A 24,543-nucleotide genomic window follows, 5' to 3' on the forward strand; every position below is an offset into this window, starting at 1 on the left:
ACTTTTCCATTGCTGACTCTCTATGCTTTGCCATCCCCTCTCTAACCACCACAACCATGGATCCTCGTTGTCCTCGCAAATGGACCCGGAAGGAAGATTCGATTCTGCGATCCGAGGTCGGAGTCTATCAAAGTAAGAGCCAATCTAGGACTCTCAGATATGCAGTGGCTAAGATCGCCAAAGATACTTCATCCCCGATTCCATGGACGGCGATATCAACGAAATTGCCGGGTCGTAACAACAAAGATTGTCGAAAACGGTGGTATAAAATGGCCGATGCGTATCGGAAAGGCCCGTGGACTGAGGAGGAAGATCAAAGTCTACTCCAAGCCATCAGTGCATATGGGACCCGGTAAGGCAATGAGTGCCCTCGGGATCAAGAGACCGAATTGCTCAAGCATTCTAGGTGGAATCAAGTCAGCCAGCATGTCGGTACCCGCAATGCGGATCGTACGTGTGTCGAGAACGCACAATTGTTCTTTTATATTCATGGGCGGGAAATCTAATGAAAGGATTCAAAACAGAATGCGCCAAGCACTGGCAGCACTCCCTCGATCCCAGTATCGACCGAAGCCCGTGGACCGCCCAGGACGACGAAGCTCTGCTGAGTGCGGTCTTGGAACTGGGTCGGGCCTGGCGACTGGTCGCTTCGACCAAGTTCCCATTTCGATCGCCGACTGACCTCAAAAATCGGTGAGATCTGGATCTCCGTGAGACCGCATTTGAGCAGCTACTAACTATGGCCAGATATGAGTTGGTCTGCCGACGCTTACAGAATACTGTGGAGGACCAGTCCTCTACCCAACTCCACCGTGCGCTTCCTGATCTCGATGAACTGATGAATCTGGGGTCTTCCCATCATTATCCCGAGTATTCTTCAAATTTCGAGAAGAATGAGCTTCCTGATCTCGATGAACTGATGAATCAGAAGACTTCCCATCACAACCCCGAGTATTCTACAAACCTCGAAGAGATTCAGCCATTCGTCCAACACCACCATGAGCTTTCTGATCTCCATGGCCTGATGAATCTGGAGAGTTTCCCCAACGATCCTGAGTATCCCTATTCAGACCCCGAGATGGTCGATCCATCCCTCTTACCCTTGACTCCCGAGTCCGAATTGCCCCCGAGAGTGGACACGGACACGTTTTGCTCCAAGCCATCCCTTTCGAAGCCGATCCCTCTCCCGTGTAATCGACCTTCTCCTAGCGCAGTATCTTCGCCGAGTTACACCTTGATAGTAAATAATATCGACCCAACTTCGGTCGGAGATCTGATGCACTCGCTGATGGGATGTGGGTTGATGTTGGATATGAGACTTCAGCGACAGACCGATAGATTCACCTAGACTGGTTTTTAATATCTAGAATATGTATCAACGTCTACTTCATCCTTTGTACCTGTTCAAGTGGCAATTTCAATTCAATTGAGATACTGTTTCCAAGATTTACCTAGGTAAGTAATTTGTAATTTACCTAAATGTAATCTCACGATATTGCCCTTGGGGAAATCCATCTTAGCGTGACACTCTTGGCGGATATAGTCTCGTGTCAGACAATATGGCCCTCCCGAGGCTAAACTGGAAAGGTTTTCGTTATGGCCTAGTGGGAAAATGCCATATGTTCTTTTTCATGCAATGTTGCAAGCGTCGGCCCGCTTTGTGTCATAATAAGGACGGGCAAGCCAATAGCTGTAATACCTATGGCCACGCTGGATCGTACTAGACTGCATCTAGAAATTGGTACAAAAGTACACTAGGCATCCCTCCAAATCTGCAACGGATCCTTTCGCGACGTGCCGCAGCCTACTACGTAAGATTCAAGGTTGCTTATTTTGGCCCCCAAGTGCTCCATTGGCAAAGATATCCCCTCAACCAGAACTGAGTCGTCAGAAAAGGACCCCACGAAGATGGGACCTGCTCACTCGGGGTTTTCATATCAGAGCTGATTCTGACTCCGATCTTCGATATCACGAATTGAGTGCATTGCAGCATTTCTTTTAATGCGCCAACAGGAACGGGCACAATGGGATTCCATCAGGCCAGTCCAGCTGAATCTAAGAAAATCACTCTTTATCATCATGGAACGCTTTCCCCCTACCGTTAACGATGTTGTTAAGCTCACTCAACTTGGCTCATTGTTAAGCGAAAGCATCAAAGTTGTCACGGACGAATGGTCCCGCGAACAGTACGACACGAGCCAGACCTCTGGTGTCGACAATGCCCGCTTCCTCCCTAGCAAGCGTCTTCATCAGGCCCAGCGTACCATTCTGGCTGTCTCCGGAGCCCTAAACGAGATGGTTATAGAGCCCTTCAACCGACTCCAGGAGGTTGCCGCGCAGTTCTGGGAATCGCGCGCCCTCGGCGTGACGGTGGAGCGACGCATCCCGGATATCCTGCATGAGGCGGGCAATGCCGGCATGGACGTGCAGATTCTGGCTCAAAGAACGGGGATTGAGCCTCACAAGCTTTGTAGGCCTTACAGCCCGTCAATTCTATCCCTTGCTAATTCATAATTCTCTTTTTCATAAAGCCCGTATTATGCGATGCCTCTGTTCCAATCACATCTATCGTCAAACAGGCACAGACCGGTTTGCTAACAACCGCATCACTGCTCCGCTGGTCGGCAACGAGGAGTTTCGTGCCTATATTCTGATCTTGTACGGCATCATGCTATCAATTCCCCTGCTTGCGCTAACCTGAATGGGAATGGCAGTCACATGGACGTCTACTCGGCGTCTGAAAGGTTCCCCAAATTCCTGCTCGGTCCTAAGGGGGCTTCGTACGATGTCGCCGAAACGGCGTTGCAGGAAGCGCTGGGCACGCCCAAGTCGCGATGGGACTGGCTCTCGGAGAGGGTCAGACCCGACCAGATCACCAACGACGGTGTAGGATACTCGGGAGTTGCGGATCCCCAGAACTGGAGCCATCTTCAACCCGACTTGGATGGCTTGATCAAGCGGCCGGAACTGGATAACTTCGGCCTGGCGATGGTTGGTGGAGGGAAAGTCAGCGGAGCAGCTCTTCCTTTTGGTAACCCTCTTTTCTCGTCCCAGTTGTTTGTCAAGGCTAATGCATTTAGATTATCCTTGGGACGAACTCCCTAAGGGGGCAACGGTGGTGGATGTTGGGGGTGGCGTTGGTATGGATGGTTTCGAGTGAGGCTTCGAGAGCAGTTACTAATGGTGTTGTAATAGGCGGTTTTGACTTACAACTGCTCACCTCGTACCCGCATTTTACCTGCGTGGTTCAAGACCGGGCCGAAGTCATTCGACAGGCAGAGGAGACGTTCTGGCCGCAGAATGGTCAACAGCTTGTGCAATCCGGTAGCGTGACTTTCCAAACGCACGACTTCTTCCAACCCAACCCCGTCAAGAACGCCGATGTCTACTGGCTGCGTGCAATCTTGTAAGTCTCCACCAATCCTGCGAACAATTCAGAAAGCTAACTTGGATAGACACGACTGGTCTGATGAATACTGCGTCCAGATTCTGGTTGCCTTGAAAAATTCCCTGTCAGACACGTCTCGTGTACTCATCTGCGATCAGGTCATGAACACCACCCATGGGTCTGACGAAATGGACAATGCTCCATCGCCCTTGCCGGCCAATTATGGGTACTACAGTCGGTATCACCACCAGAGAGACATGAGTCTCATGGGCACCATCAATGGGATTGAGAGAACCCCTCAGCAGTTCCGGGAATTGGTGGAAAAGGCGGGTCTTCGATTGACCCGGGTATTTGAGACGCGCAGTATTTACAGCATTGTGGAGGTGCAGAAGTAGACTCCAGTAGGGCCACTGTGGTCATTTATGGCCAAGATCTGAGATATAAATGGATATAAGATTCTGATCATTAAATTATCTACTGTTTATTTGTCATTTCAACCGAAGTAACGATATAGTTGAGCACGGTCGATATACCTTTGTCCAGGAAAATGCTTCGTAAACATTACTCTAGTAGATAAGTTTAACCTTCAACTTATCCCCCTGTTCTATCTCTTCTCTCTTGGCCATAAGTTGCGGCATGTCCCAAGTCACATTGACATACCGTCCACTCAGCCACTCCCTCCTTTCGGATACTAGATAGACTACAGTGTCGCCACAAAGCTCTGGGGTATCGGTAAGAACTGGATAGGTCAGCTCAACGTTACATTGTCACCCTCACTCATGAGTTCACCGGTCATGGGGGGACATACCATTTAACAAATGATCAGGAACATTCTTGGGATCCCCAATGATATCCGTGGGACTATTGCCGGGATGAATACAGATAGACACCAAGCCCTGGTTTGCATATTCCCGATCCAAGAACTGGGACAGACGGAGAAGAGCCAACTTCGACGTCTGGTACGCACTGGCGGCGGGGCTGATTAGGTGCGCCCCCACGCTACTGACGTTAATAACCGTCTTCCGGCCCCCCTCACTAGCCAGGAGCAGGGGAGAAACGTGCGGGAGAGTAGGTATGATCCCCGCAGATTGATTTCGAAGATGCTCCACCAGTGGACAGGGTCTGAGTCCGCCACTGGGGTCAGTGTCCCCAGAACTCCAGCATTATTGATCAAAATGTCGCAGCGCCCAAACTCGGTCTTCACCACTTTGGCGGCAGCCTCCACACTGTCCTGGTCCGTTACGTCCATCTTGATGGGAAGGAAATGGGGCGGTTGTCGGTGCGCGGAGAGTGCCACTGCGGCAACTTCCTCGGCCAGCTGGGACATGTCGGATCGTGCCCCTACCGCGATGTACGATGCGCCGGCTTTGGCGAACGAGAGAACCATCCCGCGACCTAGGCCCTTGGAACCTCCAGATATGAAAACGGCGGTGCCGGCTAGGTCATAATTATGCGGATCGATGGCTGCATAGGTGTCGCTGTGGACGAGGGCGTGACATCGTAGTCGCCGGGCCCCTCTAGCATATTCGGGGTTCCCCTGGGAGGGGGCATGGTTTCTATGATTGATAGTGGATGAAAGAGAAAGGAAGTAGATTTTTGACTACAACGTAACAATATTTCATACACCTTTATTTCCTATATGTAGCTATGGGGTTGGGACCCGAGTAATCTGGTGTCATCAGCATCCCCCTGTTTGTTTCCCTTGCTACGTCCAGAATGGTCTCCACCACCGCCGCGACATCCTGCCTCTTGATGGGTACGCGATGCCCTCCGTCCCATTCTACTAACCTCGCACTTCCCACATGACAGTACTGCTCCAACAACTGCTGATGGCGAGGTCTACCCGCGTCCTTTAGTCCATGGACATGCACGGTGGCCGATCGTATCCGGTGCTCCGTTCTTCCCTTCACATTAGGGACTTCCGGCATAAGCAATGAGCTCTGGGATGCATCCGCCAGATATGGATTGTACAATCCCCGCGGGCCCAAGGAGACCAACGGCGCCGACCCCGCCAGGAGAATCGCGAAGCGAAAGCCCAATTTCCGGTCAGACTCTAGGAGAGGTTGCTGGAGGAGCACACTGGCGGCGATTTTCGCGCCCTGACTAAATCCCATCAGACCGACCCATTCGCCTTCCGCACCGCTGCGATCGTCCTCCTGAATTGCGGTCGTAATGGAGTGGAGGATGAATCGGGCGGCTGTGTCATGGTCCACCTCGGGATGATCTGGGTGCCACCGGAGCCACCGTCGAAATGGACCATGGTTCTGATAGGTGGGGACCACATCGGGTCCCGGGTCAGACAGAAAGGGGGCATCAACAAAACAGAATCGAAATGTCGATTGGAGCTGGGCGATCAAGGCTCGGCATTGAAACTGGAAGACTCGGCCGTTGGACCCGCCCCCATGGAGGCAGAGAATGCGCGGTAGATGGAGAGTGGCAGTGTCAGGCCCCATTGAGAAAAGGAAATTTCGATGGAGAAAAGACCATCTGACACCAAAAGCGGCCTTTTATACACATCACATAGGGAGGTTGCACAATAGTCAGGCCCGCAGTGATCGTCAGTAACGAAACCTAAGGTAAGCCTTAATTTCCTTCCGTACTCGAATTTCATCTTTCCTCAGATATGCATCATCTAGGGTCTGGAACTCTCGGACCATTCAGAGGCCAAAGTCCGGATGATGCCAAGGGACCCGAGTAAGACTCACGTTCGTCGGGCCACGTAAGACATGCATCGGACCGTATGATTTGCTTATTCTGGGGCGAGTTATGATTAAATTAACGTCTCATTCACCGACTGAAGGTGTGTACCTGGAACCTATAAATCCTGCCGTGATGTCTTCTTGCCCCATCAGCACCTCGACCATTGAGTCTTCTCTCTATTTCCATTGATCTCGGTGAAAATGTTATTCGGTTCGGCATTGTGGATAGTAGCCACCCAGGTGGCTGCCGCGATGGCTGCCGCGATGGCCAACCAATTTGACATCAGCAGCTATGCACCGGAGGATGTGATCACCCGAGATGTGTGCATCATTGGGGGAGGATCCACGGGTACCTACGCTACCATCAACCTCAAAGATCGCGGACAAACAGTGGTGGTAGTGGAGAAGGAAGCGATTCTGGGCGGCCACACGAATACCTACACAGATCCCCAAACCGGCAAGAAGATCGACTACGGTGTGCACAGCTACTCCAATTACTCAGTGGTCCGCGACTTCTTCGCCCGGTTCGATATCCCGTTGAGCAAGTACACCTTTGGCGCCAAACATCAGGCCTTTGTGGATTTCCAAACGGGCGAGCAGTTCCCTGAGTTCAAGCCGTCCTTCGATTTCTCGGCCTACAGTACGCAGCTGGCCAAATACCCGTATCTACCCACCAGTTGGGCCCTGCCCGAAATGGTCCCCGAGGATCTTCTCCTGCCGTTCCGAGATTTCATCACCAAGTACTCGCTGCAGGACATTGCGTTTACCATCTGGGAGTACTCCTGGGGCTGTGGTGACATTTTGGGACAGCCAACTGTGTACATGCTCAAAGCCGTGGACCAACCGTTTGTGGAAGGGCTGGAGCAGGGGCTTCTCACTACCGCTCGACTGAACAACCATGAGATCTACGAGAAGGCCCTCGAGGAGCTAGGCTCGGATGCCCTGGTCTCCAGTACCGTGAGTGCCGCGCAACGCAACGAGGGCGAGAAGGTCAAGCTAGTCATTCAAACGCCCAAAGGCAAGAAGCTAGTGGTCGCCTCCAAGGTGCTTGTGACAATGCCGCCCAAGATCGAGAACATGGAACCATTGGGCCTGGACACGCAGGAGAAGTCTATCTTTGCGCAGTTCGACAACAGCGCCTGGTATGTCTTCGTAGTCACCGACACCGGTCTGCCTGTGGGCTATAGCTTCCAGAATGTGCGGCTCTCCAGCGACAGCACCTTCAAGATCCCGCCTCTTCCCGGAATGTATAACCTCAACCCCACTCCGGTTGACGGGATCTTCGCTGGATGGTACGGCGGGCCAAATTCCGTCTCTATGGAGGATGCCCAATCCGATATTCTCAAATCCATCGTCCGTCTGCGCGACGAGTTTGGTGTCTCCAGTACTGAAACCCCTCGTTTCTTGGCCTGTAACAGCCACACCCCTTTCCAACTGACTGTTCCCGCCGATGCAATTCGCGACGGGTTCTATGAGAGTCTCGAAGGACTGCAGGGTTACCGGAACACTTGGTACACCGGGGCAGCCTTCCTCTCGCACCACGCGGGTGCGTTGTGGAACTACACACACGAGTTGCTGCCCAGTATTGTTGATGCAGCATGATCGTGCAGTACAAATGTCAGCAATATCAATCTGGTTACATGTTATGGCATTGAATTTGTGCTTTGATCAATTCATACGACGGCTCTTCTCACCGTTGATATGACTTGGATACGATTTCACGGAGCCATTGTGTATTCGATATTCTATTGTACCACCGATTCCTGGAAGAACAGGATCGTTTCTGCGGTGGAATTCTAGGACTAGAATAGACTCTAGATTTATATATGTATATTTTCTCCTTTACATGAAATGTTTACTGTTCTAGTTCCTGCTTATAAACATTGAATGTCGGTCTGTCCACGAGTGGATATGTGCCTGTCACGGTTAGTCAATCTTTATGCATAATAAAGGGATACAGAAGAAGTTGATCCCAGATTCAATCTACTGTTCATCAGCGTAGTCTTTTGCACAGGTTCCACTCAGAGTCGGTCTAGCATCAGAAGTTAAACAAACGGACAAACTTGGCTGGTTAGGGCACATCCTCCATAAGAGCATACAGCATACGGAGTACATGACTTGCAGCCCTACACAAAGTGATGCATTCATGCCAACTGTATTTTCATACAGCTTGTTGCAGACCCTCTTCCGCTGAGCCAGACCCTCTTCCGCTGAGCTCTTTTTGCTAGCTCTTTGCAGGCTTTATGCCTTTGTTTCCCTTGTCCCATAAGCTATATAGTGTTGAATACAGAAACACGATCTGTATAGCATGTATGTAATTGAGATCAAAGATAATGTATGAAAAACACTATGAATATGAAAATTCCAATATACTGTGAAAAGTAATAATTGATTTGTCTATCTTCTTCATACATGGAAAGGACCATCTATTTATGCTCCTTTTTCGTATACCCCCATTATGGTAGAATAGAAAGGACTCGGTGAGAAACAACAACAAGAAGAAGCAAAAACTGACTGAAAGCAGGCTCAATTGGAATACCGAAGCGCTGATGCAGTGAGATAACGACCTGTATACTGAGGACAGCAATGTCATGATCAAACTGCATAACTATAGCCGGGGGAGCCAGGCTTCTTCAGGCAGGAGCCTGAGTGCAGATCCTTCGTGTATGGGATCTGCATTCTTGATGCCGAGTTAGGGTTAGCGTTGCATCACGAAAAAGGCCAGTATTAATGAGAATTAACTGGGATTTTCAACATATAGAAGTGAGCTTCATGGCAGTCAGATAGAGATCACCATCACCTATTACATCTGTTCTGTTGATTACCTTCTTCCACTATCCTCGTATATCTGACACCATCACAAAGCTATAGCACCGTTAACTTTATTACACTTCCGTGGCTTCGACAGCGGAGAGAAGGCTGATCGGCGCGGGCCAGCGTGCGGGAGCGGGTGCGGGAGCGGAGGCGGAGGCTAACCATCTTTGGATAGGCCATCGTGGGTATAAAAGTCACGGCCGTGGCATTCCCTGGTGTAGTCTCCACATCTGACATCTGCATCCCCACCGGGCTTCAGTAAATTAATCGCGTCTCATGGCTGAGAATGTAACCTGAAGGACTGGATCCAAGATGTTTGGGAATTCTACAATAGAAGTAAGCACAAATGTATCTGTTTCTGCCTGAAAACGCCCTAGAAATCTTAATGATTTTCAGCGAAGCCCGTTTTTCAAGCATCCAAGCCTTCTTACCTTCACAATTATGCAAGGATGCAAGGGAGCAGCCGCATCCCAGACGGTTACGCGAACTCCTAGAACATTTCTCCTACATTTGCCCACAGAGTTACTGCTACTAGTAGTAACATTCCTGGATGCAGAAAGAGATATCAACTCATTATCTCAAACCAACAAACAATTCTACAAAGTCATCAATCCATACCTATATCGAAACAATGCTCGAAACTCCAGATATTCGGCACTGCTATGGGCCGCTCGTCATGGGAATGAGGATACAGCTCGGAAATCCATCCTAGCAGGGGCTAGAATTGGGATGATGGATGGTTGTGGCATGGTGCCATTGTGGTGGGCTGCAGAGTATGGGCACGAATCGGTGGTAAAGTTGTTACTTGACACTGGGCAGGTGGATGTGAACGCAAAGAGCTCCGGAGGCCGGACACCATTATCCCGTGCTGCACAGGGCGGACATGAGGCAGTGGTGGAGTTGCTGTTTCAGACCGGACAGGTGGATGTGGATGCAAAGGACTGCGATGGTTCCACGCCATTATCCCGTGCTGCTCAGTATGGGCATGATGCGGTGGTACGACTGTTACTTGAGACCGGGGAGATAGATGTTGAGTCAAAAGACTGCGAAGGGTTCACTCCGATACTCCGTGCCGCACAAGGGGGGCACGAAGCTGTGGTGAAGCTTTTACATGAGACTGGGCAGGTGGATCTGGATGTAAAGGACTCTGGTGGCCGAACACCATTGTGGTGGGCCGCACAGGGTGGGCATGAGGCTGTGGTAAGGCTACTACTTGAGACTGGACAGGTGGATGTAGACGTCAAGGACTCTAGAGATCTGGGACCCTTATGGTGGGCTGCAAAGGGCAGGCATGAGGCGGTGGTGCAGCTGTTGACCATGTGTGTGCCGGTGAACGTGGTGGCCAGTACTCCGATGACAGCCATAGGATGTTCTAGGCTGGCTTGATCGGTGATTTCACAACGTTACACTATGTTGTGCACTATATTATGTTGCTTGCTTCCCCCATAACAATCAATCTACAGACCACCACTACTACATATACATATATGTACCATTTTATCTCCATGTAGGATGTGTCCCTTTCGCAAACGAACTTGGAGTCTCGCCGAGGCCTGTTCTGGACTGCTGTTTCCCGGGATTTCGCACACAGATGGACACTGATGCATGGTAGCAGTTTCTCCTCTACTGACTGAGGCCATCTTAGGGTGGTTACTAGACTAGTAGAGGTATGTACTCAAGACTAGTCGGCCAATCTCAACGGCATTTTGACCAAAGGGTTTATTTTGGGCAAAACAAAGCAAAACAATTAAATTCCTTATCAAGCATGCCTCTGCTGACATCGATCCTACTAGAAGGGATAGACTTGCTGCTGTGCATGTTGCCATGTTCGACAACTATATCGATGCCTTCGAGCTTCTAGAAGATCTAGCCGCCAACATGATGTCTTTTGGCGCCGTTGGACACCAGTTGAAATTGCTTATTATTATAATGGGTACGACATACCCGTGGACCATTCGTCGGATCCTCCTCTCTCTTACAAGGACTACTCCAAACGAAGCGGAATATGGAAAAGGCAATTATAAGTAAATCTTGGGATGCAATACTCAAGAGAACGGGGGTTTAAGGGTCAACATGTGCATTCGCAAAACTATTTTGCGTTTATATTCATATGCGCTGTTTTTGTTCGGACAAGACAATGTTTCTGGAGATGAAGTCAAACCCGGCCCTTTGTATTTTGTTTGTCTTTCAAAACAGTCCCGAGGTCAGCTCCAGGGCTATACTCAGTGAGCAAAAAGCGACACTGAGTAAGACGGAAAGGGAAAGCCAAGAAGTGACAGAGATCAAGTACCTAGGTAACTAGGAAACATGTATAAGCCAATAATATAACTAAAAATGAGCTAGGAGAACTAAGTATTCGACATAAGTGTGAAAGACCAACGCCATGACATGCTTGCATCCTTGCCCTAGAGAGGCAGGTTGTACATTAAGTGAAATGACAACCCCATCAATTTACCAGATGTCCGGTCCTGATCGGCTTTTACACTAATCAAGAATAACAACCGCAATAAAAAACGATGAGTGAATGTTCAGTCTAATCCTTGTCTTTGCTGGTGAGTCTCTGTCTCTCGCTTGAATTGCGAGGCGACTCTTCATCATCGGACCATCTCTCACCATCCTCTTCACCGACTGCAAATATTGTCTCTTCGTCGAGTGACTCACGATGGCGGGGTGCCGAGGAGGAGAAGGGCTTGGGAGGAACAGGGGAGAGATCCCGACGGCCTTCGGCGGCTGAGCTGCCAGGATAATCCGGGGGAGCATCATAGGCATCTTCTTCATCCAACCCACTGCCGAATGATCGAATCTCGAATCCATCGTCATCTTGAGCAAGCTGTAAGAAATATTAGCACCTCCACTTTTCCCGTGGTTATTTACGGAACGTTTCCATACCTCATCACTCATGGCGAAGCGGCGGTTGTTGACAGTTGGTCGCCATAGATAAGCCACAAATCCGATATCGAACAGGTAAACTAGATTTAGCCAACCATCCAGAACGAACCATCTCGCCTTCCAGTGCTCGGGCACAAAGCTGGCGTCACTGCGTCCAGCGAAAGCGAACGAGTTGATGAAGAAGAAACCGAAGATCACAATGATGCTGCCGAGAATACACCACCACAGCTTTTTGTACATCATCGCCTTGGTCTTTTGCTTTCTATCGATAAGGTCCTTCATCGTCGCGTTTAGGGAATTCAACGTCCACACGTAGAAAGCCGTCAATGTTCCGGCAAGGGCAGGACAATCAGAAGCACCAGAGGACCGGCGCTATCGGGGGTGATCGAAAGACTGGCAACTGAGTAGACGACCGCGAACACGAAGTGACCAATGGCCAAGATGCGAACGTAGATCATGGTTCGGCCCAATGAATGCTTGACCACGCCGTAGCCCATGCAGACAATTAGGAGGAGGAAGAAAGAGAAAGCATTTCTGCCCGCATTGAGTACTGCCACAATGACCATGAGTGCCTTTGCGCCGGCATTTAGACCATGACGGTTTTGGTATTCTAGGAAAGTCAGATGGAGTCAAACAAGGAATAGGTCGTTGCCTCTTACCGTAGAATCCCCAGGTCATCAGCTGCTCGACGATCAAGAATACCAAAATTGCAGTGATATAGTTTTGGACGGGCACTATCCAGTGTTAGCATGGCTCGGATAGCAGAATGCCACTCAACATACAAATGTCATAACGGTTCTGCACGTAAAGGAAGGCCCAGAATCTAAAATTATGCGTAAGCATCTACCCGAAAACCTATCGGGTCCATCAATTCTGGAAGTTACATACGCTCCAATAACAGCGTACACGATCGTCAAGGCCCCATAAAATGGAAGCTTTGCGATTTGTGCAGCGGGAAGCTCGCCGTATGAGTTTCGGAAGGTAACCACCGCTTTGTAGTCCTGACCGGAGTATGCATACGTGCTCACGCAGTAGAATCCAGTCTTTCTGACTGGGTATTTCACGGCGTCGGGATTGTTTAGGTGGATTGCTTTCGAGATGATGGGGCTTTTCGAGGCGTCGGTGGCATTGCTAGCGAGAACAAAAGAGCCGAGCTGTTCTTGAGTACAGATATTTGCCTCAACGTTGGAGGCATCGCAGATTGTTTCCTTGACCTAACCTCAATGATTAGCCACGTCGGTTGTTTCCATGGAGTTGACAGACATACCTCAGCATCATCGGCCCCGTACTGGCCAATCAATCCCTCATCGGACCATTCAAAGATCACCAAACTAGCCAAAGGATCACTTTCCTGGGATTCCGACTTCGTAAATTTCACCAAAATGAAGGGGTCAACATCTCCTCCCCAAGCCTTGCGACTGTACATCCCTGAGCATCGTTGTCGGTGCGCATCATCAGATTTCTGCAGAACAAAATTAGCCCCTGACAGTAATCAATTGAATGAAGTGTAGGAACATAGGAACATACCAGTTCGGCATCGTTCGCAAGCGCATAGCTTGCTAATAGGGCCGTCAAGCCCAAGGTCTGGAGCCAGCCCTTCATGGCGACCGTAGAGTTGAAGCGAGACTATGCTCCGAAATTCGGGTTGAGGTCTTTAAGACCACACAGCATCAAAGCAAAAATACTAGCAAGAAGATGGAGAGCCGAATATGGTAAGGTGTGTTTAAAAAGGTTGTAAGGCTAAGGTGTTGTTTAACCCGATGGCCCCCAAACCGGGGAAGCCGCGCGTGGCCATTATCTAAGCATCGCCACTATTTTTTAGTTTCCGACTTTGGTCGACTTTTTTTCAATATCCAGTCCAGAGCTCACCTTTGCAGCAGTCATCATGCCAGCAAAAGAACTGAACAAGCCATGCATGGAATGCAAGAATGCAGAAGTCGAGCTCACTGTGCGCAAGAGGCAACTTTGCAGGTATGCGACAAGTCGACAGTCCACAACCCCTCCAGCTCATGGTTTCTGACTCTTCTCTTTTATATAGCTTGTGCTATAAGCGCTTTATAGCACACAAGGTTCAGTCCCGCTTGAGCGTTTACAGAGCTTTTGGCCTTGATGGCCCCAAAACCCAGTTGCTTCTCCCTGTCTCTCTCGGTGTTTCCTCCTCGGTCTTGTTGCATATCTTGAATACCGATCGACAACATCGCCTGGACAATGGACGCCCTGTAGGGTACGACTTCAAGATTTTGGTCATCGAACCTTCGACCGTTGCGGCTACAGGCATTCCCTTTGATCAAAACTACGAAGCACTTCAAAAGAATTTCCCGATGCACACTATTAGTCGGATACCCTTTCATAGCATCTTCGACTATATCCCGGAGATGGAAGGTATAATGAAGGAATATGCAGGACACAAATTTATAGACGACAGCACCCGGTCGAACGAAGAGCGCTTAGCTGCCTTCCGTGCATCCATTTCCACCCCTACTTCCAGGACCGACGTCGACACCATTTTGCTGACCAGACTGATCGTTGAATTTGCAAAAAAGTCTGGATGTGAATCTATCATTTGGGGTGACTCGGACAGCCGTCTCGCTGCGAAAGCGCTTGCGGGTGTTGCCAAGGGACGTGGGGCTTCCCTCACCTGGCAGGTATCCGACGGCATGTCTCCCTGGGGTGTGAGGTTCGAGTACCCGCTCCGTGATCTGTATAAGGCTGAGTTGCTCCAATATGAGAGTGTCTGTGCCGAGCTTTCTGATGTTGTTATACCCGACCAACCACCCTCGGAAAATGTTCTTACCAAGAACCTTTCTATTGACGAGTTGATGCTGCGATATGTTCAGAACCAAGGCGCAAAGTATCCGGGTGTCATGGCGAACGTGGCCAGAACCGCAAACAAGCTCAACCAATCCGCTTCTGATGGTGCACCAACGTGTGCTCTTTGCGCTAGTCTACTGGGAAACGTGAAGGGTAACTCCGGAGTTACTGTTGCAAATCAGGCCGAGGATAACCACAGCTCTCAATTCTGCTACGGATGTATGCGGTCTCGACCTGGCGAGCTTTGCTGAAGAGAAATATCCTTGATTCATGACAAAATTAAATGAACTAATGGCGAACATCACCTGAAATCATCAACAAACACTCACGGGGTATCTGGAACTACAATCTCAATATCTTCATGCATCATGCACTACCTCGCTCCACCACGTTCCAAATCATCTTCTGGATGACTCGCTCCGCCAAACCATCTGCCAAATGACTTGCTCCGGGACTGTCTGGCTGGCTGGGGGGCAGTGTTGTTCGCGTTGTCATAGGCCGGTGGACGGTTGTCCACAACTCCATGTTCTTGCCTATCAAATGCATCGGGAAGGCTGTTGTCGACTTCGACTATTGGCTCCTGTCTCCTTCTGGTCTGCTGTGAGGCCGCTTTGGCACCCTTTTCGCGCAGATGACCTTCGAGAATGACAGCATTTCGGGTATTCGCTTTGTATACTGCATCGGCAAGATCACCAACGAAAGGGACGAGGCCGACGATGAAGTCGAGTACCACATTGATCAACATCTTCATGCGCAAAGCAGGAGGTAGTCCACCCTCGATCCCTTCGCAAGATTTCACAACCATCATTGCGAGCGCAGCGTCGCCAACGTCGCCGATGCTGGGGTTCATTTATTAGCATTGGTCCCCTAGTGCTAGTGCAATATATGCCGGTGGAACTCACAATGGAATAAGTCCAATCACACTTCCCCAGCCGAAACGGATTCCGCACAAGTTGCAAAGAGCATAGTCCAGCTGGTATGCTCTGCGCTTGACCTTGGTCAGGACCTTGGTATCATGCTCAGAGAGGCCCGGCGGGATGGCCTTGCGACGCTTTTGAGTCTTCTTCCCAAATGTACGACCGAGGCGTGAAGCAGGAACTTCTTCGAAGTAGGGGTCCTAGGTAGATAGGAAAGACTGGGTCAGCCTGGCCTCTATTCGCAGAGCAAATGGATGTTCGGTTGTTCAAGTAGACTCACCTCAGTACCAAAGTGATTCTTGGCGGTTTCACCCAGCACCTTTTTGCCAATCAGAGACACTAGGACTTTCGACATGTTCGTTTTAGACCACAGTGCTTCACTGGAAATGAAAGTAGTTGTGGAAGTTGGAATCTTCCTGGAGAAGCGCTGAAGAAATAGTCGAATGTCAAGCAAGGGCAACTAAAATAGACTATGTATAGTCTTTGATCCTTTCAGGCCCTAAGCCTTTCCTGGTTGGATAGACAGGGGTTTCAGTAGGCGCTCGTTTCACTTATTTTTGGCGAGAACAAAGGGCACATAAGAGTAGTTGAAGAAGATAGTTGGCTTTGAAACCAGGTGGGATTAATATAGCAATCCCAAAGAATAAAGGGATTCCAGGGAGATCAACTGTTTTCCGCGACAAGACGTCATAACCCGAGAATCTGGGAACCCGCAACACAGCCACATTTACATGTGGCGCATGAATTTAGATAATCACCGCCACACATTACCTTAGTCACCCGATCACCACCTTGGGCAGCTCCGATCATTGCTCTGCCTCCCAACGCCTCATTTAAACTCTTTTCTCATTGGAACTTTGACTACCTTCGCATACTGCACACCTTGCTGAGATTAGTCTCTACCCCATTCCATTCGCCATATCCACACAGCCCTGGGTTGGTCCACCCTCCCCGGAAGCTGTTCCCTCCACCGTGTTGCTTGCTTATTTCGACCGTTTGCGCTGTCGGATTGAGTGAGCAGTTATTTCTCAGCCTCCAAGGTTTTGAAATGCCAGAGCCTACTTACCGATATGACCGAAACAAATATGCGGTTAGAAGATTGTGAGTGCCTGGTTGTTGATTGATTGGAATGACGACAGGCTGCTGACCGAGGCCGGTGGCCCGTTGCTAACAGGGCTGGATGATTTGTGTGTCCGTTTCATTATCAACCTCCCGCGCGAGGAGCTTGAGTCGGTCGAACGGATATGTTTTCAAGTCGAAGAGGCACAATGGTTTTACGAAGACTTCATTCGTCCACTTGACCCTGCACTGCCGTCAATGAACTTGAAGACATTTGCTATGCGCATTTTCCAACATTGCCCGCTTATGTCGTCATGGTCCCATTACCACCATTTGGCTGCCTTCCAAGAATTCCTTGATTACAAGACACGCGTGCCGGTCCGTGGTGCGATCATGCTGAATCAAGATATGGACGAGGTTGTTCTAGTCAAAGGCTGGAAGAAGGGCGCCAACTGGAGTTTTCCCCGTGGTAAAATCAACAAGGGCGAGAAGGATCTTGATTGTGCTATTCGTGAGGTCTACGAAGAGACTGGGTTCGATGTTCGGGAGGCCAACTTGGTTAAGAATGACGACGATGTCAAATACATTGAGATTACGATGAGGGAACAGCACATGCGACTCTACGTCTTCCGAGGTGTGCTCCGTGATACTTACTTTGAGCCGCGCACGCGAAAGGAAATCAGCAAGATTGAGTGGTACAAACTTTCAGAGTTGCCAACGCTAAAGAAAAATAAGCAGCACGATGAAGGACTCGCAGTCGCGAATGCGAACAAGTTCTACATGGTTGCCCCGTTTCTCAGCCCACTAAAAAAGTGGATAGCGCAGCAGAAGAAGCTTGATGCGAGATCCCAGCCTAGTGCGAATCAGGTTTCACGGGCGAGGGATATGTTTCTATGGATGAAAATGGCCATACCAATGGCACTCCAGGGATGCCCCCCGCGCAAATGGCCATTCCAAGCGATCTTCCTGAGGTAACCTCGGCGCAAGATGCTTCAGATCACCTCAAACGCCTGTTGAAGATCGGCGGCGCACCAGCGCAAGTTCATACACCAGGCCACGAGCCAGTTCGGGCTTCTGCTGTTGACCCGTCTAAGGCGAATGAGCTTCTTGCCTTGTTGCAGCGTGGACATCAAGAGACGTCGCCTCAGGATTCCGTCGGTAATTCTATGGCGCCACCTAATGTATCTCAGTCCAACATCCAATCTTCAGAACAACGGCCTCATTTAGGCCCAAATTTCTTCCCCGGCTTCCCTCAGCAACAGCAGAACATGGGTCCGTCCCCTTTCATGCGGCAGAACTCAACGCCATTTCACACCATCCCGTCTCAACCTCATATCCAGCACTCCTTGGATGACGCACAGGTTCCTACTGGCAATGCATTCCCGACGAGTGCGCCTAATTGGTATCCTAAACCTCACGCGATACCACAATTCCCGCAAACCACCAACATGTCTCAATATCAGCACCATAATCAGCCTCCTATGGCCCCTGGCGTTCCGAATCCGAGCCATATGCCCGCACCATTTCAACGGACAGGAGATCCTGAGTTCTCTGAATCCGCTCAGTTATCTCAAACCCGGGGCCCTGTTGTCCCGCCGGCGAGCAAATTGCCTCCGCCGAAGCTCACGAGCCATTCCCTGGCACTCTTGGAAGCCTTCAAGGTTAAGACCCCGAAGGGTCCGGGTCCAGCCACGTTGGCGGCTCCCGTGCAGGCCTCTTCCCACGTGCGTAAGACGTCTCAGCATCAGGATAGTCTTTTGGGTTTGCTAAAAGGCCCTCAAAATGCCCGTGGTTCTGAACCAGCAGAGCTGTTAGGTAATCCTGTTGTGCCCTCTGCAGCGCCTCCAGAGAAGCAGATTCTTCAGCGTCCTCGCGATCACCACAACCAACTCACGCCCCAGGCTAGCGCAGCGAAGAGTCTTCCAGGAGAAAGTCAGACTTCAGCTACCGTTTCTGGACCGTTGAACATGCCACAATTTGAGACGTTTGCCAAAACGCATAAGTCAAACAGTGCAGCGTACCGAAAGAACCATGCGAACAGGCGGGAGCAACCCCAGCCTCAGCAGCTATCCTCGCCGATTACCATTCTATCGCGACCTCATTCTGCCAAACGGGAGGTATCCTCGTCGAGACCCGTTGCGCAAGCAACCCCGGTTCTGCCTGCAAAGTCGCCCGAGGCACCTGAGCCTATCAAGAATTTCCAACCCCAGATTCTACGTCGATCCGAAAAGTCCGGATACGAAGCATTGATGGCGACAGCTCCTCGAACGGAAGCTACTGAACGTAAATTGAATTTGCCAGGTGCTGAAACCGATACCCAGAGCCTGGCCCCACAGGGCAATTTTGACCGTCGACCGAGTCAAACTGCTGAGCAGAAAGCTTCACTTTTGTCTCTCTTTAGCAAGACACCTGTCTCTCCGTCACCTGTTTTTGCGACCCCGTTCGACTCCCGAGCCGCCGTCAACCAGCAGCCGGCAGGATTCTCGGGTTTTGTCAGCCCGATCTCGTCTCGCAATCGTCCAAGCAGCGGAGATTCTATTTCTCGTCACGGTACGCCTTCCAATGGCGGTGCATACACCCACAGTCAACAGATTTCCTCTCCAAGCAACAAGGCGTTTTTGCTTGAGTTCTTGGAGGGAGTGGCCAAGGGCAACAAATAGCTCTTTGTTCGGCTGAATCCTTGCCCAGGTCGCCTTGCAGTGGCCCTTCGCCAGGCACGTGTGACATACATAGCAACAGTGTAATATTGGAACCAATTACTCTTACACCTCAATAATTGTAGCTCCTACCTGTCAGTACGGAGTACTCCGTATGTACCTAGGCCTGCAATCTTACTTTCTGCCATAATCCACCGCCCAACGTCATCGGGTGATTTGTAAAGAAATAGATTAACTCACATTGGCTCCGCAACACCAACTCAACGATGATGCGCCCGCGCCCCTCGGTCTGTGGTCGCTGCCTGACACATAGTAGGCTATTCTCAACCACAGCACAGCGTACCGAACAGAGCCAAAATGCCCCCTTCCCGCCGTCGGCAGGGTACAGCCGACTCACAAACCGCGGATTGATCTCCATCACCGGCACCGACAGCACAACCTTCCTCCAGGGCCTGATAACCCAAAATATGCTAGTAGCCAATGACCCGAACCGAAGCATTCGACGTACAGGCGCATACACCGCATTCCTCAATTCACAAGGCCGAGTTCTGAACGATGCCTTCATTTACCCGCTCCCCGGCGCGGAGGCCCAGGGTGCCGAGTCAGGCTGGCTAGTGGAGATAGACAAGAACCAAGTCCCGGTCCTGTTGAAACACCTCAAGAAACACAAGCTGCGCGCGAAGCTCAAGCTCCGCGCTATGGAGGAAGGCGAGCGCACAATCTGGTCCTCCTGGAAGAACCACGCCGAGCCGCAACGGTGGGCTGCATACAGTCTGGAGTCGGAATCACCGTCGCCCTTCTCACCAACCTCCGAAATTGCCGGGTGCATTGACACGCGTGCCCCTGGCTTCGGATCCCGCATTATCACGCCTGGCTCGGACGGTCTGCGCACCTACTTCCCGGATGAGGCACAGGTGGCTGGGTCCGAGGTCCCGCTAGACTCGTACACCGTCCGTCGTATTTTGCACGGTGTCGCGGAGGGCCAGGCGGAGGTTATTAGCGGATCGGCTTTGCCTTTGCAGTGCAATATGGATATGGCTCGTGGTATCGATTTTCGCAAGGGCTGTTATGTCGGCCAGGAATTGACGATTCGCACACACCACCGTGGTGTTACGCGGAAGCGTCTTTTGCCGGTTCAGCTTTACGATTTGGGTCAGGATGCCAAAAGTGCCCCGGATACCCTCACATACGATCCGTCTTTCCAATTGACTTTGCCTTCTGGTGAAGCTGATATTGTTAAGGCTGGTGCCGCTACTCGCCGAAACCGCAGTGCGGGAACGTTCCTTAATGGCATTGGCAATATTGGCCTTGCGCTGTGCCGTCTTGAAGTCATGACCGATGTTGCGCTCATGGGTGAGGCTCCTGCTCGTCCTCATGAACACCACTTCAAGCTATCCTGGGCTCCGGAAGTCGAACAGCCTAATGAGGTTGGAGTCCGTGCTTTCGTTCCGCCTTGGCTTAGAGATTTCATCTCCGGTGGCAAAGAGGAGAAACCCAGTAAGCCTGAAGCAGAGGGCGAACGGGCCCGGGAATTTGTCGAGCAATTAGAGGAAGAGGAAGCCGAAGCGGAAGCGCACCGAGACTAAGTGCCCAAGTGGCTAATCACCACTCATGTATAATATAACACAACAACACAACACAAAATGATATGATGTAAATACCTCTTGTATCTCTATTATTCAACTCAACATTGCATATACAACGTGCTCTGGGGTATCTCTTGAATCTAAATACAATAGTAGAATTAGGCTTGATCTTTTCAAAAATGCGGAAACGAAACCAGCTCCTGTGAAGCGTGAGGGCTAGGTGCCTTTTGCTGTCGCTGCTTCTGCTGCATCTGCGGCCTCGTCTTCTCGTATCAGCTCTTCTTCGAGAGCTTTGCGCTCCTTCTCACGCTGTGCGTTCTTCAGCCGCATCATCATCACTTCCTGTAGACTAGGCGCGGCTGGAGACTTTGTGGATGGGTTGAATGGCGCTGCACTTGGAGCAGCTGCCGCAGCAGATGCAGAAGCGAATGAGCCAAACGAAGGTGCTTTGTCGGATGGGGGTGCTGTTTTCAAGCCCTGGAAATTGAATGATGGTTTAGGAGGCCTGCTGGAAGTGTCGGCAGAGGGCCCTCGTGGTGCAGGTGCGGGTTCAGCCGGGTCGGGCTTGGATGATATATCAGGACCTAGATCAGGCTGGGTGCCGGAGGCCCAGAATACAGACTCGATAAGGCCCCATTCGCCATCTTGACCAGCATGCTGACGAAGTTTCTTCTCGCTGTCGAGAACGGCAGTGTGAGCGCTCACAATAGACGTGAAGACCACAACGCCGGTCGCAACAGTCTTCTTCTCCTTGTTCTCCCGATCCGTTGGCGTTTATCTTTGAGCGCAAAGGTATTCTCGATCTTCCCGAACGGCTTGAACAGAACTGCCAACTGTTCAATATCAAGTTCCAGCCCGCGACCCTCCCGCACCCAGCGCACTTTCACCGCACGCTCGAGCTCAGGGACTTGCGCGCCACCACCCTCCTTCGAGCGGTCCACGCGCTGGCTACTCCGATCCGCCGCCCTGCGAGCCTCCTCTTCCTGCCGCTGGATTTTCTTCTGTTCGTCCTCAAACGCCTTTTTAGCCTTTTCCTCAGCCTCGCGTCGCCTCCGTCGCCCATCCTCCGCAATCCTGTCAATCTCGCGCTGCAGCTTCTCTTCCGCATCCTCATCACCGTCCATCGCCCATGATCTTTTGACACCTTGCTTGATACCGGCGCCACCTATTTCCGCGGCGCCTGCCCTCTCCCGCGCTTCTAGGTCTTCGCGCATCTTTCGTTTCGCCGCTCCCATCATCTCCCGCTCGCGCTGTTTGCGCTGCCGCGCTTCCCGCGCATTGTCGTAGAGCTGCCGCACTGAGGTGTCGGAGAGGACATCGTAGGCAATCTGGAGGAAATGGAATTTGTCGATATCTGCTGCGGTGGGGTTTTGGATCTTGTCCGGGTGGTATTTTAGGGCGGTGCGTCGGTATGCGCGGCGGATCTCGGTTTCTGTAGCGGCTGGTTGGATGTCTAGCAGAGCGTAGAAATCTTGGTTTGAGGCGGCGTGCGCCTTGAGATCGTCGTTTGGCATCTTGGTGGTTTATGCGACTGGATGTCGCCCGAGAGGTTTGCAGAGATGAAGTGGCGGATTTGATATTTCTGTTTTCGTCTCTGTTCCTGCTGGGTTAGGGGGGTAGGTAATCCAGAGCACAGCGATGGCCCCAAGAGGAAAATATCCCTAGATTCGAGGTCTTGAAAGTGAGGTTGTTGTTGAGACGGAAATTTGTAGGAGTTCGGAGCTTGGGCGGTGGATCCGTTTCGCCTCAGGCCGCCAACTAGTATACTGTGAGATCACCAATGCAAAATCACGAAATCGATTATTTACTAAATGAATTAGCCAAGTAAACCATTCGGTGCTCAAAACCTCGTCTGGCTTTTGTCATAGATATAGGGGAAAAAACACTGACTATTATTGTGGTTAAGACTGTGAGGAGGATGAAGATATATATAATCTTGGCACGTGTGCACCTTGGTGTTTCTGCTCTCTCACAGTAAATGGCACTCTCATCCGAAGCCATGACCCATTCGAGTCCATTGACAACATGACAACCATTTCACAGTCTAAACCTAGTGTTACACCTCCAACCAAGCCTCAACTAGCCCTAGCTCTGGCTGTTGTCAAGCGAAAACCACCAGGCCAAAGCGTGAAAGGTGAGGCGGACATGCAGTTTCTATAGGTTCAGGCCCTTTGATTATTGACTATACATTATAGAATACATTTTGCAGATTCGACAGTTCATTCAAAAGACCGAAGATTTGGGCCAAGTCGTTGTGACGGACAAGTTCTTCGACAGCGTTTCCTTCTGGCAACAAGCATATGAACGGTCCGAGGCAGCACAGAGCAAGCTACAAGACCAAGTCCATGAGCTTAAGCAGCGTATTGAGGGCCTTCTTGCCAAACTGCGTGTCAAAGGCACTACAAATGACAATAGGACCTTGCCGGCAAACAAACGCAAAGCGCCTGTTGGAAAGAAAGCGAATAGTTCAAACATGGCTAGGAAACGCATAAAGCTACCAAAGAGTATGGAGAAAAGGATCCCATTGATGGATGACGATGATTCAGGAGAAGAAGACGATGGTATCTGGTCCCATGAACAGACCAGCCACGATGATAACTAATGTCATTACAGTCTTATGCCTCAGCAGGCATCTGCATACCGTCCAAAAGGCCCTGCAAAGAAAGGCAAACACCAGCTCTGAGGCCAATTCTCTGGCTGTCGATGCAGTCATCCTCTGCAAATCTGCAGAGCAAAAGCTGATCCAGACTATCCAGAACGAGAGCAAAACGACGGAGCAGAAACCTTCCCAAACCGAGCAGCCCAATATGCCGGATACGGATGCTGTTATGAATGGTGTGACAGTTGCTTTCCACCTCACGCACAAAGCGTTGCACAAAATGGCCGGGGCCGAGAATGCTACGCAGTACCAAGGTCAAGTCGTATACTACCTTGTAGGTCTGTTCGAATCAACTATGACAGCACTCACTCTGCATTGCACTGCAATTTCCAAGCAAGAGCCAGCCAGCAAAAACACCGAATCCAATGGAGGCCCGAAGTCTGCCACACGACTTGTTGAACAAAACAAGCGCACAAAAGAGAACAGATCACCTACCCAGAATGAAATAGCTTCTCGCCTCGCAGACTTGCTCTGCACGATGGCACTCTCCCTCAATCTAACTCGAACCGAAGACCAAAAAGTAATGGAAGGGTTCCTCTTCCTTGTCCTCAATCGCATGGGCAAAATGCTAGCTCTCCACGTTTTCCATGACCTGCGACTGCCAATGGGCATCTGCCCCGGGATGACATTTCCAGACGGACTCGAAGCAATGACTGACGAGGGTCTTATGCCAAATGAGGCACAGCTGGAAGCCAAGTACCTCGTTCGGCTTCTGGACAGAATGCTCAATGCCGGATCTCTTCAATCACCTCCCGAGGAATCGGCTACTCGTCAATTTGTCACAAATGCCAAAGATCGGTTGCAAAGGACTCTCCTCCGGGCTGTATTTGGGCCTGGTGATCGTCTGTTTCGAGAGGGTCTGCGGCGTCCGCATACTCCGCCTCCTCAGGTGCTTGATAACCAACAGATCGACCAGAGGAAGTTTTCGGATTGGCTTACACAGGAGCTGTGGCGGCTTGTGGGTTGGGATGTGCTGAGGACATTGCTTGCTCCAACCTGAAGCTCAGACTATGGAGTTTGTGCATATGGTACTACATTTGTTTTACGTTTGTTCCCCTTTATTG

General features: G+C 50.7%; 12 protein-coding genes across 12 annotated transcripts; 8 read left to right on the top strand and 4 right to left on the bottom strand.

Annotated features, from left to right (window-relative positions):
• Positions 1–56: 56 nt before the first annotated feature.
• Positions 57–1,348, top strand: N7519_005920 (SANT/Myb-like DNA-binding domain-containing protein; the record flags this gene model as incomplete). The annotated part of the gene is made up of 4 exons (XM_057292696.1): positions 57–352; positions 407–450; positions 525–693; positions 748–1,348. 4 exons carry the CDS (start codon positions 57–59, stop codon positions 1,346–1,348), a joined length of 1,110 nt encoding a protein of 369 aa, XP_057147507.1.
• A 731-nt stretch (positions 1,349–2,079) lies between these two features.
• Positions 2,080–3,783, top strand: tpcA (O-methyltransferase tpcA; the record flags this gene model as incomplete). Its single annotated transcript, XM_057292697.1, has 6 exons — positions 2,080–2,470; positions 2,580–2,658; positions 2,715–3,031; positions 3,081–3,140; positions 3,196–3,406; positions 3,456–3,783. 6 exons carry the CDS (start codon positions 2,080–2,082, stop codon positions 3,781–3,783), a joined length of 1,386 nt encoding a protein of 461 aa, XP_057147508.1.
• Positions 3,784–3,954: 171 nt separating this feature from the next.
• Positions 3,955–5,841, bottom strand: N7519_005922 (uncharacterized protein; the record flags this gene model as incomplete). Its single annotated transcript, XM_057292698.1, has 4 exons — positions 3,955–4,127; positions 4,197–4,387; positions 4,447–4,988; positions 5,098–5,841. The coding sequence occupies 4 exons, from the start codon at positions 5,839–5,841 to the stop codon at positions 3,955–3,957; spliced, it is 1,650 nt and encodes a 549-aa protein (XP_057147509.1).
• A 498-nt stretch (positions 5,842–6,339) lies between these two features.
• On the top strand, positions 6,340–7,689 carry N7519_005923 (amine oxidase, flavin-containing superfamily; the record flags this gene model as incomplete). Its single annotated transcript, XM_057292699.1, has 1 exon — positions 6,340–7,689. One exon carries the CDS (start codon positions 6,340–6,342, stop codon positions 7,687–7,689), a length of 1,350 nt encoding a protein of 449 aa, XP_057147510.1.
• Positions 7,690–9,342: 1,653 nt separating this feature from the next.
• N7519_005924 (uncharacterized protein) lies at positions 9,343–10,287 on the top strand (the record flags this gene model as incomplete). The annotated part of the gene is made up of 1 exon (XM_057292700.1): positions 9,343–10,287. The coding sequence occupies one exon, from the start codon at positions 9,343–9,345 to the stop codon at positions 10,285–10,287; it is 945 nt and encodes a 314-aa protein (XP_057147511.1).
• A 1,147-nt stretch (positions 10,288–11,434) lies between these two features.
• On the bottom strand, positions 11,435–13,392 carry N7519_005925 (uncharacterized protein; the record flags this gene model as incomplete). The annotated part of the gene is made up of 8 exons (XM_057292701.1): positions 11,435–11,731; positions 11,791–12,066; positions 12,150–12,400; positions 12,450–12,524; positions 12,573–12,613; positions 12,679–13,004; positions 13,058–13,252; positions 13,318–13,392. 8 exons carry the CDS (start codon positions 13,390–13,392, stop codon positions 11,435–11,437), a joined length of 1,536 nt encoding a protein of 511 aa, XP_057147512.1.
• Positions 13,393–13,675: 283 nt separating this feature from the next.
• Positions 13,676–14,852, top strand: N7519_005926 (uncharacterized protein; the record flags this gene model as incomplete). Its single annotated transcript, XM_057292702.1, has 2 exons — positions 13,676–13,761; positions 13,829–14,852. The coding sequence occupies 2 exons, from the start codon at positions 13,676–13,678 to the stop codon at positions 14,850–14,852; spliced, it is 1,110 nt and encodes a 369-aa protein (XP_057147513.1).
• A 122-nt stretch (positions 14,853–14,974) lies between these two features.
• On the bottom strand, positions 14,975–15,873 carry N7519_005927 (DUF4112 domain-containing protein; the record flags this gene model as incomplete). Its single annotated transcript, XM_057292703.1, has 3 exons — positions 14,975–15,440; positions 15,504–15,718; positions 15,799–15,873. 3 exons carry the CDS (start codon positions 15,871–15,873, stop codon positions 14,975–14,977), a joined length of 756 nt encoding a protein of 251 aa, XP_057147514.1.
• A 715-nt stretch (positions 15,874–16,588) lies between these two features.
• N7519_005928 (decapping enzyme complex catalytic subunit DCP2) lies at positions 16,589–19,237 on the top strand (the record flags this gene model as incomplete). The annotated part of the gene is given in 3 exon segments (XM_057292704.1): positions 16,589–16,619; positions 16,693–17,433; positions 17,445–19,237. 3 exon segments carry the CDS (start codon positions 16,589–16,591, stop codon positions 19,235–19,237), a joined length of 2,565 nt encoding a protein of 854 aa, XP_057147515.1.
• Positions 19,238–19,500: 263 nt separating this feature from the next.
• Positions 19,501–20,820, top strand: N7519_005929 (YgfZ/GcvT domain-containing protein; the record flags this gene model as incomplete). The annotated part of the gene is made up of 1 exon (XM_057292705.1): positions 19,501–20,820. One exon carries the CDS (start codon positions 19,501–19,503, stop codon positions 20,818–20,820), a length of 1,320 nt encoding a protein of 439 aa, XP_057147516.1.
• A 216-nt stretch (positions 20,821–21,036) lies between these two features.
• N7519_005930 (putative cell cycle control protein (Cwf23)) lies at positions 21,037–22,334 on the bottom strand (the record flags this gene model as incomplete). Its single annotated transcript, XM_057292706.1, has 2 exons — positions 21,037–21,576; positions 21,648–22,334. 2 exons carry the CDS (start codon positions 22,332–22,334, stop codon positions 21,037–21,039), a joined length of 1,227 nt encoding a protein of 408 aa, XP_057147517.1.
• Positions 22,335–22,845: 511 nt separating this feature from the next.
• N7519_005931 (uncharacterized protein) lies at positions 22,846–24,479 on the top strand (the record flags this gene model as incomplete). Its single annotated transcript, XM_057292707.1, has 3 exons — positions 22,846–22,954; positions 23,016–23,381; positions 23,434–24,479. The coding sequence occupies 3 exons, from the start codon at positions 22,846–22,848 to the stop codon at positions 24,477–24,479; spliced, it is 1,521 nt and encodes a 506-aa protein (XP_057147518.1).
• Between the last annotated feature and the right edge of the window lie 64 nt (positions 24,480–24,543).

This window comes from Penicillium mononematosum, assembly GCF_028829835.1.
Source record: "Penicillium mononematosum strain IBT 11891 chromosome Unknown utg000003l:1.0-8172316.0:1.0-8177699.0, whole genome shotgun sequence".
Lineage (NCBI taxonomy): Eukaryota > Fungi > Ascomycota > Eurotiomycetes > Eurotiales > Aspergillaceae > Penicillium > Penicillium mononematosum.